The 18,437-nt window shown below is 34.7% G+C and overlaps 1 protein-coding gene across 3 annotated transcripts; it reads left to right on the top strand.

Annotated features, from left to right (window-relative positions):
• Positions 1-255: 255 nt before the first annotated feature.
• LOC107891187 (probable polyribonucleotide nucleotidyltransferase 1, chloroplastic) lies at positions 256-14,683 on the top strand. Of its 3 annotated transcripts, XR_001682143.2 has the most exons (25): positions 256-770; positions 1,279-1,347; positions 1,510-1,616; positions 1,708-1,750; positions 2,245-2,328; positions 4,016-4,080; positions 4,184-4,340; positions 5,740-5,796; positions 6,728-6,841; positions 7,234-7,497; positions 7,613-7,684; positions 8,219-8,332; positions 8,662-8,754; positions 9,664-9,842; positions 9,976-10,159; positions 10,298-10,345; positions 10,461-10,533; positions 11,079-11,152; positions 11,245-11,352; positions 11,430-11,524; positions 12,002-12,065; positions 12,487-12,540; positions 12,640-12,681; positions 13,522-13,999; positions 14,411-14,683. XR_001682143.2 is itself a non-coding variant. In XM_016815903.2 (24 exons), exons 1-24 carry the CDS (start codon positions 453-455, stop codon positions 13,882-13,884), a joined length of 2,841 nt encoding a protein of 946 aa, XP_016671392.2. In that variant the 5' UTR covers positions 343-452; the 3' UTR covers positions 13,885-14,683. The 3 variants fall into 3 exon arrangements, 1 of the variants encoding a protein (XP_016671392.2); XR_001682145.2 differs by lacking the exon at positions 7,613-7,684 and having other exon boundaries at positions 343-770; XM_016815903.2 differs by having other exon boundaries at positions 343-770; positions 13,522-14,683.
• Positions 14,684-18,437: the final 3,754 nt, after the last annotated feature.

Below are 18,437 nucleotides of genomic sequence, written 5' to 3' on the forward strand. Positions count from 1 at the left end.
ATAACACTTCTACGAATAGCTCGTAATCTCTTTACTAGGTCCAAAATTTCTGACTTTATACCGTGTTTCATAAAAAGTACTAAATTAATTGACGGAATGAACCTGCAAGTACCAATTTGAAATTCGGGAGAAGGTGACAAGTTAAGGGACCAAATTCAATTTAGCCAATTTGATAATAAACAAGTGGATTTTTAACGTTAAAAGGGATTCACGTAAGGACTCATTAAATTCATTGAAAATTAGAAGCCCGTAATTGACGGACGAATGGGTAATATAGATAGGCCCATTGAATCAATATCCATTATGAGCCCAAACTACGTCATCTCCGTTCCCTTCCACTCTCTTTACCCGTAGCGCGCCTTGGAAACGGATAAACCTTCTCTTTTTTCTTCTTTTCTCCCTCTCCAAGCTCTGAAACTTCAAAAAAAAAAAAAAAGGAAAAAAAAAACGAAATGCTGGCAAACCCTAGCGGCGTACGAAGCACGGCGTGTTATGCTCAACCTTCGCATTTCGCTTTCTCCGGCCGTTGCAAACTTCTTTCATCTTTTCCAAATCGCCCTCGCTTTCTTAGTCCCAAAAAAACCTCTAAGTTTTGCTCTCTCTCACTGCTTTTATCGCGAGATGGCGTCAGATGTAACCGCTTTGCCGTTAAAGCTTTGGCCGAGCCGGAAGTTTCCGAGTCTGTTGCTGCTGCTGCCGGGGGAGCTGGTGCTGGTGGTTCTGGTTTACTGCCACCTGTTTCTGTCAAAATTCCCTTTGGAGATAGAGAGGTAAGCTGAGGGAACTTATTATTTTACTCCTAATACCAAAATTTAGTCGTAGATGGAGTACAAAGTAAAAACAAATTCTTCAAGTGATTTACAACTTAAATTTAGAACCATGAATTTTGTTATCTAAATATTTTAACTATTTAAAAGGTGCTTGCTTTTGATTGAATGTAGCCTTTTTACCATTGGCTTTGCGAAAAAAAATCTGAGCAAATTTAACATAATGTGTTACGGGAACTTGATAATGGAAATGTTTAGGAAATGAGTGTATGCTAAGTAGTTGCTAATGCAATAGTTGGGACATATATAGGCAGTTTTCTCTTAGAAAGTAGCGGCCATACATTTTTCTGCATTTCTTTTCTTGCTCAGCTTTTGCGCTTTGGGTTAGTTGAAATGCTAGTTTTGTTTTGGTGTTGTTACTTGTTGTGTTTCATGATGATAATCAGGCGAATACTGAACTCAACCTGATGTTATTTGCTGAATGCATAAGTAATTTTGTTGCTTATTGCAGATTCTGATTGAGACAGGTCATATAGGGAGGCAAGCTAGTGGTTCTGTGATGGCAACTGATGGAGAAACAGTAAGTGTTAATTCCTTCCGTGGATGAGTAATGTGTTCCTATGAAAAAATATTAAAATTCATTGCATTTAGATTTGTATATTATATATGTATATTTCATATATCAAAAGAAATAGTAGGGTTTATTATTTTTGTTATTATTATTATTATTTTTTTTTTGTAGATTGTATACACATCTGTTTGTTTGTCAGATGTCCCAAGTGAGCCTTCTGATTTTTTCCCGCTTAGTGTTACATATCAAGAACGATTTTCGGCAGCAGGTCGGACTAGGTGTGTCTTTTTCCAACCTATGTATTAGTTTAATTAATTACTTGAAATGAACTTATGTATATCATGCTTAAACTTTTTTCTATTGCTTCAGTGGTGGTTTCTTTAAACGCGAAGGGAAGACAAAGGACAATGAGGTACTAATCACTGCTATCCAAGCATGGAAAATTTTTAGACCTAGTTGACGTATGAAGAATTCTTGGAACCATGGACATGCTCCATCCATCCTATCATTTCATCACTTTATCATTGTAAATTGTCGCAACTAAAATGTCCTTGTTCTAATAGTCAGTATATTAATGCTTCAGTTTCCCTTATTACTCTTTCATAGTTACCTTTAAAAAGTAAGAGACTCCACTAGGCAGACTATTAGTTTGACCACTTTTATATGTAACTTTCCTGTTTCAGTTTTCTTAAAAATAAGTATTTAAATTTGACAATCCTAGGACAATATGAGTAGTTCAATTTGGCTCAGCACTTGGTGTTTGAGGAGCTATTTTCTTTAGTAACTTACTGAAGGCTGCAGTTGTTTTTTTTTGTTATTTTATGGCTTCCATGTCTTCATGAGTCACTGATGCAAATGCCTTTTAATGTGTCATTTATCTATTCTTTTTTCTTTTGTTATTTGTAGGTTCTTATTTGTCGGATGATTGATAGGCCATTGCGCCCAACTATGCTTAAGGGATTCTACCATGAAACTCAGTTACTATCTTGGGTAAACCTTATTTCTTTTTCTTCACATGATTGTTTTTCTTTTAGCCAGCGTCTGTTGAATTTTATGTAATTTTGACTTATATTTTGAATTTTTCGGTGAAAATTCATTTTCTAAAATTTGATACTGTGGTGATTCTTAAACACATGATGGTGTAGAAAATAAGTGAACTTTATCTATGCAGTTGTTTTAAATCTACACGATAAGGTTTCAAAGCCTAATTATCTGCAATGTCTAAATAATAATTATTTCATATTGTTTCAAATGTTAGCTAAAATGAGAGGTAACCAACCCTTTTGTTTTCCATGCTTGATAAGCTGCTTCGTTTTTTGGCTGTTTTTTTTTTCTTTTTTTCTGATTTCTGTTTAATTTGAAGGACTGCATCCTTGTTCATTAGTTGTTTTTTGGGTTTACAGAAAGTGCCTGACCCGGAAGCTTGACCATGATTTGAAATTTTACAATATGATTATGCTTTTGTGTAGAGCACAACTTGTTACTCAAATGCAAATCATCTACATGCATTACCCTTTCACACAACTTGGAACATGTCATTGTTATTTATTTGTTCTTTAATTTTTCCTTTGTGGAAATATTAGCATGCATGCCATCTTTTTTGTTGATAAAAACACCAAAACTAAACAATATGTCACATGAGTGCAGTAATATGCAATTTCATTAGATTTTGTACCTGGTCAAAGGATGTGAAACATGGAGACATCATTCACCATTGCATGCTAGTCTTGTACATGTGTCTGAGACGGGCATATGACATGGCCGGATACGTGTTGCACAGATAACGACATGCCAAAAAAAATAGGACAATGTCAAGAATTTTATAGAAATTCCCATGTTGCTGTGCCCATGCTTCCTAGGTCAAGAAAGAGACTATTCTTTTGTAAAAGGGAGCAGTGCTAGGTAATCGTTCCTGGAGAACTTAATTCCCGGTTCATTCTCTTCCCTCAATGTCAATGCATCCATGCTTCATTGGTCAATGGAGAGACTGTAATTTGGTTACAGAGGGAGCAACATTAGGTAAATATTTCTTGGAGAACTTACTTCCCTGTTTCCTTCTCCTGGATTTTCCCTCTGTAGAGGGATGTTTGCTTTGTCAACTGAACTACATGGTTGGCTGATCCTCTCTCTAACCTTCATCTTAATAATTAAGGGCCCCTTTAGGTGGGTGTTTACCTCCAGTGCGGTTTGTTTAGCTTTCTTTTTGTCTCACACTACAGTATCTAATCTCGTCGCCACCGCTATTTTTACACTAACCTTAAGTAAACGCACTGCCCATCCAAAGGGGCCCTAAAAGATGCATGTCCACAATGTCCTTGCACTATCCATAGTTGGAAAGCAGTTACTATTGGCAGATGTTTTGAATACTGATGTTGTCTTTGTTTGATTATTGTTCTAAAAGATTATGTACATAATTTCATTTAGGGACTTGCATTCTGTGTAAGTATATATTGTAATATTTATGCAAAAGTGACATACACTTGAGGATTTTGTTTCCCATAAGAGCAGATTATCTGCTGAGGGTAATTGTGACCAATATGTTGTGGATGACGTGCTTCTCTCTGTTCCCTATGCTCTATTATTGATGCTTGCTTTCTAGGATTTGAGGCATTAGTTACACGTGACTTGTATACATTTCATTTCTTGGTTCATGTCTAAATTGCATTTTTTCTTTCAGGTTTTGAGTTATGATGGTTTACACTGTCCAGATGCTTTAGCAGTTACTGCAGCCGGTATAGCTGTGTAAGGGTTATTATAGTTTTTGGTCTTCCTTGCATATGTGGCCTTTTTATATGTATAGTAACTTTTGAGACGATGTTGTTCAATATACTCACCAATGCCACAGAGCGCTCTCTGAAGTGCCACACTCAGAAGCTATCGCAGGAGTTCGAGTTGGTTTACTTGGTGATAAATTTGTTGTAAATCCAACGACAAAGGAGATGGAAGACTCAACACTAGACCTATTTTTGGCAGGCACGGATAATGCTATATTAATGATAGAGGTTAATTTCAATCCTAATTCTTTGTATTAGGATATAAAGGATTATGATGAACTTTTACCAGTTACTAGAACACATGGCTGCTGATTTTGTTCTTTTCTAAAGGATCTTTGTTTTTGTTTTTCCTTTTATCGTTTGCTCATGGAAATATTTTGATTGGTGTGTGCACTGTTAGCATGATTCCATCTAAATCATCTCCTGTTAACTTTACCTCATTTGTTGGATGTTGAAGCCTGTTCTAACTGTCATATAAGGAATTTCAAGTTAAGAAACATGAAATTTGGTGTGTTTTCCTGGGAAATTCTAGGGTGAGCTCCACAAAAAAAAGCTTAAGAAAAGCTTTTACCAAAATATCTAAGGATTTACCAATATTTCTAATATTTCTAAGAAATATTGGTAAATCCTTAGATATTTTAGTAAGAGTTTTTCTAAGATGAAGCTCATGGTAGAAGTGCTCGTGTTTTCCTCTACCTGTTTTGTTGCTATCTCCTTAATTTTATACCATGATTATATGGGGCTTATGGTTTAATTGTTAAGCAGTTGTGCTTCTGCGAGTTATTTCGTTTGGGATTCAATTGAGCATCTTCAAAGTCCAAGAAACTGTAATTGAAAACATTATAAAATAAGTTTACAGTAGAATGAGAAAGTGTACATGGCTTAAATGTCATCAGATGGAGTATAGTATGTAGCCTTATTTCTTAGGTGATGTGATAGAAAAGATCAAGGATTTCACAAACAAGAGAGGCAACTGAAAAAAACAATAATTTATGTGCAAAGACATTCCCTAGTTGTATGCAATGATGTGGGTAAATGTTACCCTTGAAGTTATTATCTTTTCTAATGACCAAGAAATTTCTTGTACTAGGTTTATTATTGGATAAGTTGCACTTGTGATCCAAACTTGAGAGTTGAGTCGAGGACAGGTTAGCACTTACAAGATCATCATTCAATAGACACACATAACAGATTCATAGATGTGGAGCTGACTTATCAGTTTCTAAATTTTTCTATTTAGTAATGGAGCCTGTGCTCATCAATAATTGAATGTTATGAGCTGACTTATCAGTTTCTAAATTTTTCTATTTAGTAATGGACCTGTGCTCATCAATAATTGAATGTTATGAGGTACATAGATATAAACCAAGAAAAAAGGTGAATGGTCAAGGACGGATCATAAACCAATCCCTATTCCTAACAGTTTTCAAAAGGTGAATGGTCAAGGACGGATCATTTTTATGAGCTCCAAGGCCATTTATCATTTCACTTTGTTTGCCTGTATGAATGTTATTCAAGGTTATACATTGTTCTAGATTTTGGGTCTTTTATTTACTTATTTTCTTATTTAACTACCACTCATTGGCATGTTGATAGTCACAGATGTTCCAAAATTTATCCCTTGCAGGGCTATTGTGATTTTCTACCTGAAGAAAAGTTGCTTGAAGCAGTACAAGTAGGGCAGGTTGTTTCTTATATCTTAGTATATTACTTATCTAGTATTTCATTTTATTAAAGCCATGAGTTGTCAATTTGATGTCATTTGAGGAACTCGGTTTTCTATTGCCCATGAGAGTTGCTATGTCTTCATGCAATGGCATCAATCTACTACCTTGGTTGAACCCAACTGGAAAGAGAGTGTCTGAGAGGCTAAGACTTGAATTGAATTTGTTAAATTCAGAATTTGGTAGGTTTATTACGAACACCCCCAAAGGAAGCTCAAACTGAACTTAGATTTTCATTTTTGTTTCAGAACGCTAGACTGGACTATTTCAAACTGTGAGCACCCCCTAGCCTGAAAGTGTCTTGTCTTCTGCATGAGATTATTTAGATTTTAAAGGGATGTTGATTTCAACATGTCACTTGGATGCGCATTTTAGATTATATTCTTACGAGTTAGCTTGTCTTGTCATATCCTTTTCTTCTTCTTCTTCTTCTTCTTCTTCTTCTTCTTCTTCTTCTCCTTCTTCTTCTTCTTTTTGCCATGATAATTTTAAAAATTTTATTTAGGAGGTTTTTAGAGAAGAAACCATTAACAACTTTTATGGAATTTTTATGTTACATTTTAAATGGCTCATCCTTTTTATCTTTGGTTTACTCATTATAGGAAACTGATTAGGCAATTTTGAAAAGAATGAGCATTGTGCATTAACCTCACCTTTCTTGCCCGGTACCTGTTCTATTTTAAAATTTGAAGAGATACATTAACTGGCATATATAGAAATGTACATATGCATTTTCAATTGCAATTTTGCATTTACTATATCTGTCCTGCATTATTATGCTGAAAGTTTATCAGCATTGCATCTTACAAATGCCAAAAGAAAAAAAGAATCTAGAGATTTCCAGATCATCTTGATTATAATATTTAATCTTTTCTACTTCACTAATACCAGGGTGCAGTGAGAGAAATCTGCAGCGCTGTGAAGGCTTTGGTTATGAAGTGTGGGAAACCCAAAATGCTTGATGCTATCAGATTGCCACCTCCTGAGCTTTATCGGCTCGTGGAAGTATGGTTCTTCTTTTCTATTTCCATCAGCATGTATTGTTTTTTCTTTCTGTTGACTTTTGAACTGATTTTGATTTTTTTTCATATAAATTTCTATTGTTTTCACTAATTTATGTGATCTTATTTAACTAAGCTAGCTCTTATCTGTTTTAACAATTGAAACTTTTGAGCAATTAGTGGTGATAGAAGATAATACTGATAATTTGAGTCAACTGAGCATGACATTGCAACTTTGTAGTTATAACTCAGAGTCCTATTTCTCAGTGTTATGTAATTATGGTATTTTCAATGTTTTGTTGTTTTCCATGTGTATTTACTTCTCTACCTTTTCTTTGTAGCTTCCTCTAACAAAATGTACTTTGTGGTAATGGAATGGTTAATTTCTATATACAGAAAATTGCAGGTGACGAATTGCATAATGTACTTCAAATTAAGAGTAAAATACCAAGAAGAAAGGCCATCTCATTGTTAGAAGAGAAAGTTATTAACAGACTGACAGATAAGGGATATATCAGCATAGAGGGCCTATCAGGATCTGGTGAAACAATACAAGACTTAATTGATGAGGAAGATGAGGATGAAGAAATTGTTGTTGATGGTGAAGTAGATGAAGGTGATGTGCACATAAAGCCGGGTTCTCGAAAATCCACTCCTTTGGTGAGTTGTAAACAGGGTAATCGGCAGTTCATTTGCCTGTCCTGTAAAATTTAGTAAATATTTGGGGTTTGTCAATTCAATGACAGAGTTTCTTATTCCTATTGTTCTATTATAGTTTACTGAGGTAGATGTGAAGCTGGTATTTAAGGAGGTTTCATCCAAAATCTTACGGAGACGTATTGTGGAGGTAATAAGGCATATATTCAATTAGAAAATGAGAATTTTGGTCTAAATAACCATTGGTGGATAATAACTTTATTGGGATTAAATTTCTCTGAGTTTTGCTTTCTCTTCAAAGCAATGAAGCAGTGATTCTGAAACTATGGAGGGAGAGCTTTGTCCTTTATCCGTGGAGTTTATATGTATTCCATCTGTAATCTTTTATTTTCCTGATCTTTAAAGTAGTTAAGTGAAATCAGTGTTAATCCTGTGAACTAGAATTTTGTGTACTCAAAAGTAAAACCTATATTTTCTAAGACTACTGTCATTTTCTAAGACTAGCATTTTGCTCTAGAACACATAGTTTTCTCTTGAAACTGTTCTCAAGTGGCAAATCATGTCATATACATTCAATAGTATCTGCTTAGCCAGTTTATGCTGGACTACACTGAGAAAGGTCAATAACCTTTTTTGCTTCTTAGGGATGGGTGCTTTTCAGCCAAACGTGAATTCTTCCTAGCAGATACACTTTCTTAACATTTTATCTTGAAAACTGTTACAGGGAGGAAAAAGAAGCGATGGGAGGTCTCCAGAAGATATACGTCCAATCACTTCAAGCTGTGGATTGCTTCCAAGGGCGCATGGAAGTGCTCTCTTTACACGTGGGGAGACACAGGTTTGTAAATGCAGTGCTTTTGCTTAGAATGTTTTAAGTGTGCACCCATGGTTTTTGTTACCACATGCATCCTTGTCTTATGGATAAGTGATTTAATATGCCCATATGACTGTTATTCCTGCTCATTTGATATTTTCTGAATTCTGGTTTACATTAAGGTGTCCCCAAGATAACATTCAGTTTCATAATTTCATATGTTCGTTCCTGATAGAAAACTTTTCATGTCTTTCTGTCCATTGATTTTATCTGCATGATGCGTGGTTGCTTATTGCTATGTTTTCACTGTGCCTTAATCCTTATTTTATCTTTTTCATCCGTTCTCCTTTTAGTCGCTGGCAGTGGTCACACTTGGTGATAAACAAATGGCACAAAAACTGGACAATCTAGCAAATGTAGAGGAATTCAAGAGGTTCTATCTTCAGGTCAAGTCTGAAATATTCAATATCTTGTTCTTTTCTTCAGTTATCAGCTATAGTTCCTTTATGTATATACTAGTTAGTAGTTCCTGCTTTTGTGGGACTGAACTTGTCAAATTTGCAATTAACCTTTGACACCACTAATACAACATTTATCTTCAACAAATACATTGTTAATGAGTTCGTATTGATATCAGAGAAACCAAGATCATAATTTACGTAGTCTTCTCTGTTTAATTTGGAACTATTCACTGAAGCTTTGTTGCATCCTTAGGTTCTACTTGTTAGCCTGGCTAATAGGGTGGCATGTGATTTACCTGCAAATGGACGTGATAAACGTGGATGTTATTGACATGGTTATTTGGTTATCATGTTCATGTCATACTTTTCAGATAGATAATTATTGTGATTTGCTTTGCTATCCCATAAAATTGGTTGGATGAAGTGCTTGATTATTGAAATAAGTGGTATGGTGAAATGGATAATTTTAATTTACTGTAATAGTTTTGCAGGACAAATAATAATCACATGTAGTTAACTTTGTCATGATATGATTATGTTATAGGAAACTTTGCCTCGGAGAACTAATGTTGATTTCATTTTGAAAATTGCCTATTTACTTATTCAGTTCACATGTACCTGCAGTTGTAATGCAACTTAGTCAAAGTATAATTTATAATTTAGTCTTTGGCTTTCTTCAATACCGCCTCTCTTAAATAGGGGGATGTTGCACTCTTTCCCTGTGAAAAACTGTGGATGATGCTCACATATTTAAAGAAAAATCTTTGCTCAACATCATAATTAATCTGCTAATAATTAGCGGAATCAAAGCTTTGCTTCCTAATCAAATGAGAAACCCCTTCTTTCCTAAGAGAGACCTGCTAACAACTTGCGATATTTTATCTGATATTTCAGTACTCATTTCCTCCGTCAAGTGTTGGAGAGGTCGGACGGATGGGAGCTCCTAGTAGAAGAGAAATTGGACATGGAACTCTTGCAGAGAGAGCTCTTGAGCCTATATTACCTACTGAAGATGCATTTCCTTACACTATACGAGTTGAAAGTACCATTACTGAAAGCAATGGTTCCTCAAGGTGTTTTTGAAAATGAAGTGTCCAAATGCTGTCATGCACTTTTCTGCATTCAAAACCTCTGTTTCTTTAATATCTGCATGTTAAGTGTTTTATGTTGTGATATCACTTAACATGAAGTTTTGCTGCATAACAGTATGGCATCTGTTTGTGGAGGTTGCTTGGCATTGCAAGATGCTGGTGTTCCCCTAAAATGCTCTATTGCTGGGATTGCGATGGGTTTGGTTTTAGACACACATGAATTTGGAGGAGATGGTACACCACTTATTCTTTCTGACATTACCGGAGCTGAAGATGCTTCTGGAGATATGGATTTCAAGGTCTTCATGGATTTTGGTTATAATTTGAGATCTATTTTGTTCAGTGAAGTATTCTTGGGAAGATAAAAAATTATGTAGTTTCCTCTCAGAACCGATCACAGAGTTGCATAAATGACCTTGTAAGAATGTTCTTTTCAGGTTGCTGGAAATGAAGATGGCATAACTGCATTTCAGATGGACATAAAGGTCACTGGTCCTACACTATTGTAATCTGCCTTTCTGGCTCCAATTACTGATATGTGTTTCCCATCCTTTTGTCAGTTTTAGATTATAATAGATGATCATTATTCTTCTCTGACAGGTAGAAGGGATAACCTTACCTGTTATGAGAGAGGCACTCCTACAGGCAAGGGATGGGCGCAGGCGTATTCTTGGTAATAAACCTGTATTCTCTTGATTTAACCTTCTTGAGTTAATAGTTTAAGTGTGGTTCTTACACCGTATATAATTTGATGGCACATTGATAAGTTTAATTGTACAATCATTTCTATGCCAGGCAAAGTTGCTTCCTGATCCCTTTTCTAATATCTTGTATATTTTCCCCCTTGTTAAGAGTGTCATAGCTAACATTACCTTTCTTTCTTATACATGTTCCTGTTGAATTAGGTTTTCTTTAAAGGTTCAGCCATGGGTACTTTAAATCTGTACTTCATTTTTATTCAATGTCATACATACTAGGCATGGATATGGCTTAAATTTCTTACATATATGGTGGCATGCCAACCATATATTGCCTTGAGCAGTATGTACGCTTTTTTGTTGATTGCAACTTGTTTTTATATGCATGGGGTGGAGAACTGTCTGATGATTGCCATGCTCTAGATGTAGAGATGCTATCCAAGAAATTAAAATTTTTTCATCATATAAACTAATTTCTCTTTCTTTTTCATACATTCTTGTTCTTGACTGAATTCTTTAGCTGAAATGATGAAATGTTCCCCTCCCCCTGCAAAAAGTCTCTCGAAGTATGCTCCACTTATTCATATCATGAAGGTCTGTTGATCTTAGACCCATTCTTTTTTCTTGTTCATTTAATGGACAGTCTGCAGTATATAATGCATTCCATTGCGTTGTGTCAATTTCAGGTTGCTCCAGAGAAAGTTAACATGATTATAGGTTCTGGTGGAAAAAAGGTAAAAAGCATTATTGAAGAAACTGGAGTAGAAGCTATTGACACGCAAGATGATGGAATTGTAAGATCCTATGCAACCTTTTTATGCAATAGACATGATTATTTCAACACAAGGTTTCTTATCTATGTTTTTCACAGGTAAAAATCACTGCAAAAGATCTGTCAAGTCTGGAGAAGTCCAAATCCATTATTAGCAGCCTGACGATGGTTCCAACTGTTGGTGATATATACAGGTATCTCGTTTATTTACCATTTCATTTTCCTCGCCTTTCAGATAAACGAAGAATACCATTGTTAACTTTCTATCTTTATGTTACAGTAAAGATGTCTTAGAACTGCATATTGGAGATATGCACCATAGATGCTCAAGCATTCTTTCTGTTTGTTAAAGTTCTTGTGTGATGTGTCTGGTTCTTTCTGTGGGGCCTGGGAAACAGTTTTACGCAGATTTGATGTCTCCCAGACAAAACTTGGCAAAGGTTAAAATTTATTATGGCAGTTTGGGGAGCTAATTTTCGCCATTGGTATTGTATGATTGGGGCCAAACTTGTCATATTTCAGTAGAAGTCTCTGATGCTACCATTCAGTGTAGGAAACAAGTTTTATGTTCTGTTCTCTGTATCTTTAAGAAGCATATCATTTCTTGTTTGCTTGTTGGATGTTAATGTAAAGTGGGGAAGTCTTTGAGTCTCTATCATCGTTTCAAGCAGGAACTGTGAGATCAAATCAATAGTTCCATATGGGGTTTTCGTTGAGATAGCTCCAGGACGAGAGGTACATTTTTTTATCCTGAAAATTGTACATTTTTTGGTAAAAGTTTAATGATTTATACAGTCACCTTATTTGTAAGTTTAGGTAATATAGAATTTGTTTTACATAGAAAGTTTTCTCCTTTGCTTTAACTCACATTTCCATTTGTGTTTTAATTTGAGGTTCATACAATTGGGATGTATAAAAAGTATATATACATACACACACTTGTATGCACTATTTTTGGTGATACTTTTATAGTTGACACAAAAACCATGACTTTTCTTCTCGCAATAAAATTACTTCAAATTGAAGCAATTGAGCAAAATATTGAAAGAAGAGTCCTGTGGTGCTTGAAATACTAACAAATTTATATAAGGAAAGTGTGAGATTTTTAGTGACGAGTATGGGAGATTCAAATGTATGAAAAAATCTGTTCTCTCAGGGACTTTGCCACATTAGTGAGCTGACGTCAGACTGGTTGGCCAAGGCTGAAGATGTAAGCATATTTTTCTGTTTCTTTTATCCTCAACTTATAGATGCTTTATTGTGATGAGCTATTGAAATTATTATTTGATGTAATTTGGTTCCATCATAGGCTTTTAAGGTTGGTGAACGTGTTGATGTTAAACTTACCGAGGTAAGCAACTTATTTTTTGTCTTGTTGACAAGCTTATTCAATCATAAACTAGATATGGTGAATGTTGTCCACTTAAAATTGATTTATCCATGCATTTTAGTGTTGGATCCCTACTATCTTTGCTTGTATCATGCTAGTACATTACTAATTGTTTAAGTGGTCTTATCTCACATCTATCAAGTATTAGTTTCCCGTTGCCTTGTATTAAAGTAGGTCTTTCAGCCTATTACCAATTGATTTTAGATTCAATGCTGAACATGGTATCACAGCCCAGGTTTTATTATGTTGTTCTTCCTACCTATCTCCATGTGAGGTTGACGACCCTCGGTGAGGTTGTCCATGTGTAGGCCTTGTGAGCTACTCTTGAGGTGTTAAGTGGTTTTATCTCACATCTACTAACTATTAGATTTCTTCTGGTTTTATCTTAAAGTTGGGCCTTTTCTATTATCAATTGGTTTTAGGTTGGATGCTTAACAACTAATCTTCTCATTGTATAAAAAACTTGTTATTCTATGCATTCGATGTTGGCTTGCTACTTACCACTTAATAAGTTGATGATAACCATATACTTAACTGGATGTTTTACCGTTATTCCGTGGCTTGTTCATGCAGTACTCAACCATTCTACAGGCTTGAGCTATATTCTAGTACTATGCATATTAAATATGTAATCAGTGAGATGGTAAAAGTGGTTCCCAAATTTTTATCCTTACTGTTGGTCTTGTAAATCCATCAAAGAGCTAGATTGCATCAATTATTAGTCGTTTTCTTTATCTGCACCTTTTTTCCTTACTTCAAAAAATCTCTCTCCATTAGCTGTAGCTGTGTCACCTAATGCAGGTTAATGATAAGGGACAACTTCGCCTTAGCCGCCGTGCACTTCTTCCTGTTCCTGAAACAAGTCCAGAGGATCCCAGTTCAAAGCAGCTTACTGGCAACCCAGATGTGGTTGTTATTGCTGATTCTGGTAAAGCATCTGACGAAGGTGCACCTCAAAAATATGTGAGTGTCCCCAAAGCAGAGGGTTTAGCTGAAGAGAAGATTGATAGGGCCAAGGTTAAAAGTAGTGCTACCAAAGTTGCAACCTCATCCAAAAGTAATTCTGCGGAGACCACTCTACTTCCACGGAAGAAGGTTTTTAAGAGGGTAAAGAAGAGTGGCAGTAAAGCTGTCACTGGTGTCTCCAGCAATGATGGGGAGTAGTCAATAACTGAATGGGAGTTTTATTGTGCTTATAATATGCTGACAAGAATTTCCATATCCAATGACCATTGTACGAAAGGTGACAGAATAGCTTCCTCACATAGAAGAAACAGAGGTAAGGCAACCTACTTTCTTTTGTTCACTGGTCCTTTTAAACACCATTTAAAGCAGATATGCTGTTACAAAAAGCAGACTACATCAACGTCTTTCTAGTCTTATTAATTGCTTGTGATTCCATTATGAGAACTTGCGTTCTTGTTGTTGGGTTCAATGTGGAGTTATAAATTACTAATCAGATAAGTTCTTGAATTGCTTATCATGAGGTAACTTACCAATTAAGCATGCGACATTAATTATGACTGGTAAGAAAAGGGGGAAAATGCCTGGGTTGTCTCAAACAAATGAAATAGCACTAGAACCTGAGCAGCAATATACTCATTGGATGAAATGGGTACTGGATGCTCATACCGATAGTCTGAAATCTATTGTTACTAGTGAATTGGCTAAATATTAGATTCTTGTACAGGTACATTTCATCATAACTGGAGACCTACACTTGTGAAATGTGATTCAGAAGCTAGTCTTCGTCTCATATTTTTATGTAAGATGGTTAAGGCAGGTAAGGCTGCCACAAGCTGGATCTCAAGTTCTGTTTCAGAGAAAAGAAATAACATTTTGATGGTTGCAAAGTTACTGATTTTATGCTCTGCTAGCCCCCTTGTTTTCTATTTTCTGTTTGGACCATTGTTTTGTATTGGATCTTGGGTTTGGCAAATACATATTTATGCATTTGAAGAAAGGTGAAGAAAAAAGGACTAGGCAAATTGGTTGGATCGGTCTACTTATTTAAACAAGAATTCAAATATTTTTAAAAATAATTTAAATATTATATGTAGTAAATAGTTGATAAAAATTAGTGATGGTAACAGGGCGGGGTGGGGCGGACTTTTGGCTGCCTATTCTGACCAGATACTCTACCGTCATGCCTTGACCTTGACCTGTCCCTGAGCTTAAAAAGAATTAATCTGTCCTGAGCTTGAAAATTAATTGCATACCTGACCCTGATCTAATCTTGAGTTCAAACTTTTTTTATTGGAAAATGTGATTAATTAAATTCAAAATTATTTTTAAAAAAATTATGCTTGGGGTGACTGAGTGAATATATATTACATCATAGAAGGAAAAAATAAGAAACGAAAAGGAGAGGGAGGTTTGGAAAAATAAATTAAAATGAAAGGAGGAAAGAAACTAGTAAAATAAAGGTCATAAAATGATGTTGGGAGTGATAAAGCATAAGGAATTTTTTCACTTAATATAAAAAAATATATAAAGATAGATTTTTGTAAATATTTAAAGACGGGATGGTTTCGCATTAAACTTGGCCCCGAAAACAAAATCTACGCTCGGCATTAAAAGTTTTTTTTTAATGAAAAACAATAAGTTAGCTCTTTTTCAATATTTACAATCAATTTATTATGATTTTGATTTCTCTTTTCTTTTTTCATATGGCATGTACATGGATTGGATAGATTTTGGATTTTTGGTTAAATTTGCTTTGTAGGCTTATCCCGTTCAGATTTTTCATCACTGATATGGACTTAATCTTAGGTGATACTTGATTCGTTAAATGTAATAGAATAGCAATGATAAAAATCGAATATTACAAATTATTGATATTACAGCTCTTCTATTTTTTTTCCTCCTCTCTATTTTATGTAATACCCTCAATTCGATTTGAATAGTCAGATCCAAATCTCGGGGGTTACCATATAATTACATACAAGAATTTGAGCTGCTAGTACAACTTCCAATTATTTACAACTTTACCTATCACGAATTTAAACCAACATACAAAAAGCTCAAGTAATTACACAATGCTAAATAAGATAGTTTAATTACAAAGGTTTCCAATCTAATATCTTAACTTATTACGATTATCTATGCCACCAAACTTGTATTGTATGCATAATAACCTGATATGCCATTCTTTTTGGCGTAGTCTTGGCGTCATCCCTCTTGGCGCAAACTTAATCCTTTAAGCTTGAAACAAGAGCATAAGACATTAATAAGTTCACAGAAATTTAGTGAGAAAATTTTCATTTACCTTAACTGGTACTTTTATAAAATAGCATATAGCTCAACAATGCGATCTTTTCTTTTTCTCAAGGACATAGTTCTATTAAAGAGAACATTATCCAACTCAGACATATTTATTCTCCATGACTTGCCATATCTTGTCTTGTATCCACTTTCATCATTTTGACAATAACTTTGAACTTTCCAAGAATTTCTATCAACTCTTTTTATTCATAGTTTCTTATCAGTATCCTTTGCAATTCGACACATTCAGAACTTCATTTCAAACATAGATTTAACCCATGCTAACTTTCACAATTACGGATAATTGATGGATGGCCTCTTCTATTATTCAGTCTCAAATATTTGTTTAGAAGTGTCTTTTCAATAAATAAATAAAAACCCACATATTTGAATATCTCTTCAACTCATCATTTTCAGTAATTTCTTATCTTTGTTTAGTATTTACCTTGTATTCATTAGATACCTTAAACTCATGCTATTCTTATGATCATGCTTAAAAGCCATACTGGATACCGTATAATTTCATACAGAACCCTCCACAAGGGAAATTCATTAGAGTACTACGCTATGAAGAGCCTTATCATGGTATGCCACTACGGCAACCCATTCAGAGTACGTCACAAAGGCAATCTATTTAGAGTATGCCACAAAAGTAGTTTTTCAGAGTATGCCAAAAAGTCTATTCAAACTATCGTGTTTACAATATGGATTTGCCTAAAGTTACATTACGTGAGGTTTGCCCATTATCGTTCTGAGGCAAGCAGAGAACTTCATTAGGTAATTGTCATTCAATAGTTTCTTTTTAGAGTGTGCCATGGCCATGGACTTTTTCCTTTAGAGTTTGTGTTTTTCGTCCCAACAAACTTCTTCAATCACCACTGCGATGTCCAGATGCGCATTACATACTCTTCATACTTGGACAAAACCAAACTCACACTTCTTAGCGCTCATCGTACATCCAATTACAACTCATAATCATGTAGACTAACTTATTTTCTTAATTGAATCATAACTCAATACACACTTTTAACATACCAACAGAACTATATTTCATAGTATATATTTTGGACATACTCATACACAAATACTCATCAGCAACACAAACATCCACACATAAATCCTCACATATTCGAACTCAGTAAATCCCATATCTATTACACATACCATATTTAGCAATCATCCATATAGTCATACACATATCATATTCATACTATACTCATCATGGTTTCTGATATGTAGTTTGAATTTTGTAATATAAATGTTCTTCAGTCTGAACAGTATACATGTGAGAGTCAGGGGAGGGACTCACCTGACATTCATTGATGTCCACGAAACCAACTAAAAATACGACAAAGGCAAGTGCACCTATCGATAAATAGTATAGCTATGATGAGTAAGATATCGTTCCCACGAAAACTAAAAGTACTAGTAATTACTGTCTTTCTATTATTTAACCGACAAATTAGAATGATTGGTTTAAACTAAAATTAACTAAATTAATTAACTAAAACACGAAAAAGAAAAAATCGGGAAAATAATCGAATAATAAGTAAGAAGCAAAACAATACCCAGGAAAGAATCCACCTAAACTGCATCTGTCATCATCAATCTGAATTAAACAATTTTTCACTTAATATCTTGATCAGTAGAAATCCTTAAATCATACTAATATCTCGTACGAGAGTAAGAGCAACTGACTCTAGGTTGATTAATTAAAATTTGATCTAATTAAAACCCTTATTATCGCATTAACTCGATCTATGGATCCTTTTTTAGATTTGACTCTAATCCAGTAGATTTATGTCGTCTTATCTCTAGGATTGCATGAAATACCTAAAAATTGTGTTTATAGGTCTTAAAATGCATGAAATACCTAAAAATTGTGTTTTTCTGCGTGTCTTGAATACAACTTACAAAATCAACACGGTCTGGCACATAGCTGTGTGGCAGCCCGTGTGGCTCCTGAAATCTTCTCCAATTGTCCAATTTTTGCTCTGTTTTCGCTTGTTTTGCTCCCCAAATGCTCTCCTATGTATAGAAACATGAGTTTAAAGGATTAGGAGCATAAAATTCATCATTTTGCATTGATTAAATCATCCAAAAAATACATTAAGAACAGGATTAAAACATGTTACTTTGGACACTTATCAAATATCCCCACACTTAAGCGCTTGCTTGTCCTCAAGCTGAATCTTCAACCCACATTTAAGTTAACTTTTTCTCAATTTATCATGTTCATCAATAATGTCTCAAGATAATTTTCAAACAATCATGCATTGGCAATTCAAATAGAAGGACACAAAATATTCAAACAATCCAAGTCAAAATTTTTAAAGCACAAAAATATAGGTGTTTCCCCTTATCTAAATAATTACTTAAATTCAAAATCAACAACAATTGACATCTTCAATAAAGATTCACTCAAATCGCTCAAAGTGTTTAAGGTTCAAGTA

This window comes from Gossypium hirsutum, chromosome A11 (genome assembly GCF_007990345.1).
Source record: "Gossypium hirsutum isolate 1008001.06 chromosome A11, Gossypium_hirsutum_v2.1, whole genome shotgun sequence".
Taxonomy (NCBI): domain Eukaryota; kingdom Viridiplantae; phylum Streptophyta; class Magnoliopsida; order Malvales; family Malvaceae; genus Gossypium; species Gossypium hirsutum.

What these genes read in the sequence shown, in the direction of transcription:
- LOC107891187 (XM_016815903.2), top strand. Translation starts at nt 453, where the DNA reads ATGCTGGCAAACCCTAGCGGCGTACGAAGCACGGCGTGTTATGCTCAA. An exon ending in TACGGAGACGTATTGTGGAG is followed by an intron (nt 7,685 to 8,218) that starts GTAATAAGGCAT and finishes AAACTGTTACAG; the next exon opens with GGAGGAAAAAGAAGCGATGG. An exon ending in ACACGCAAGATGATGGAATT is followed by an intron (nt 11,353 to 11,429) that starts GTAAGATCCTAT and finishes TGTTTTTCACAG; the next exon opens with GTAAAAATCACTGCAAAAGA.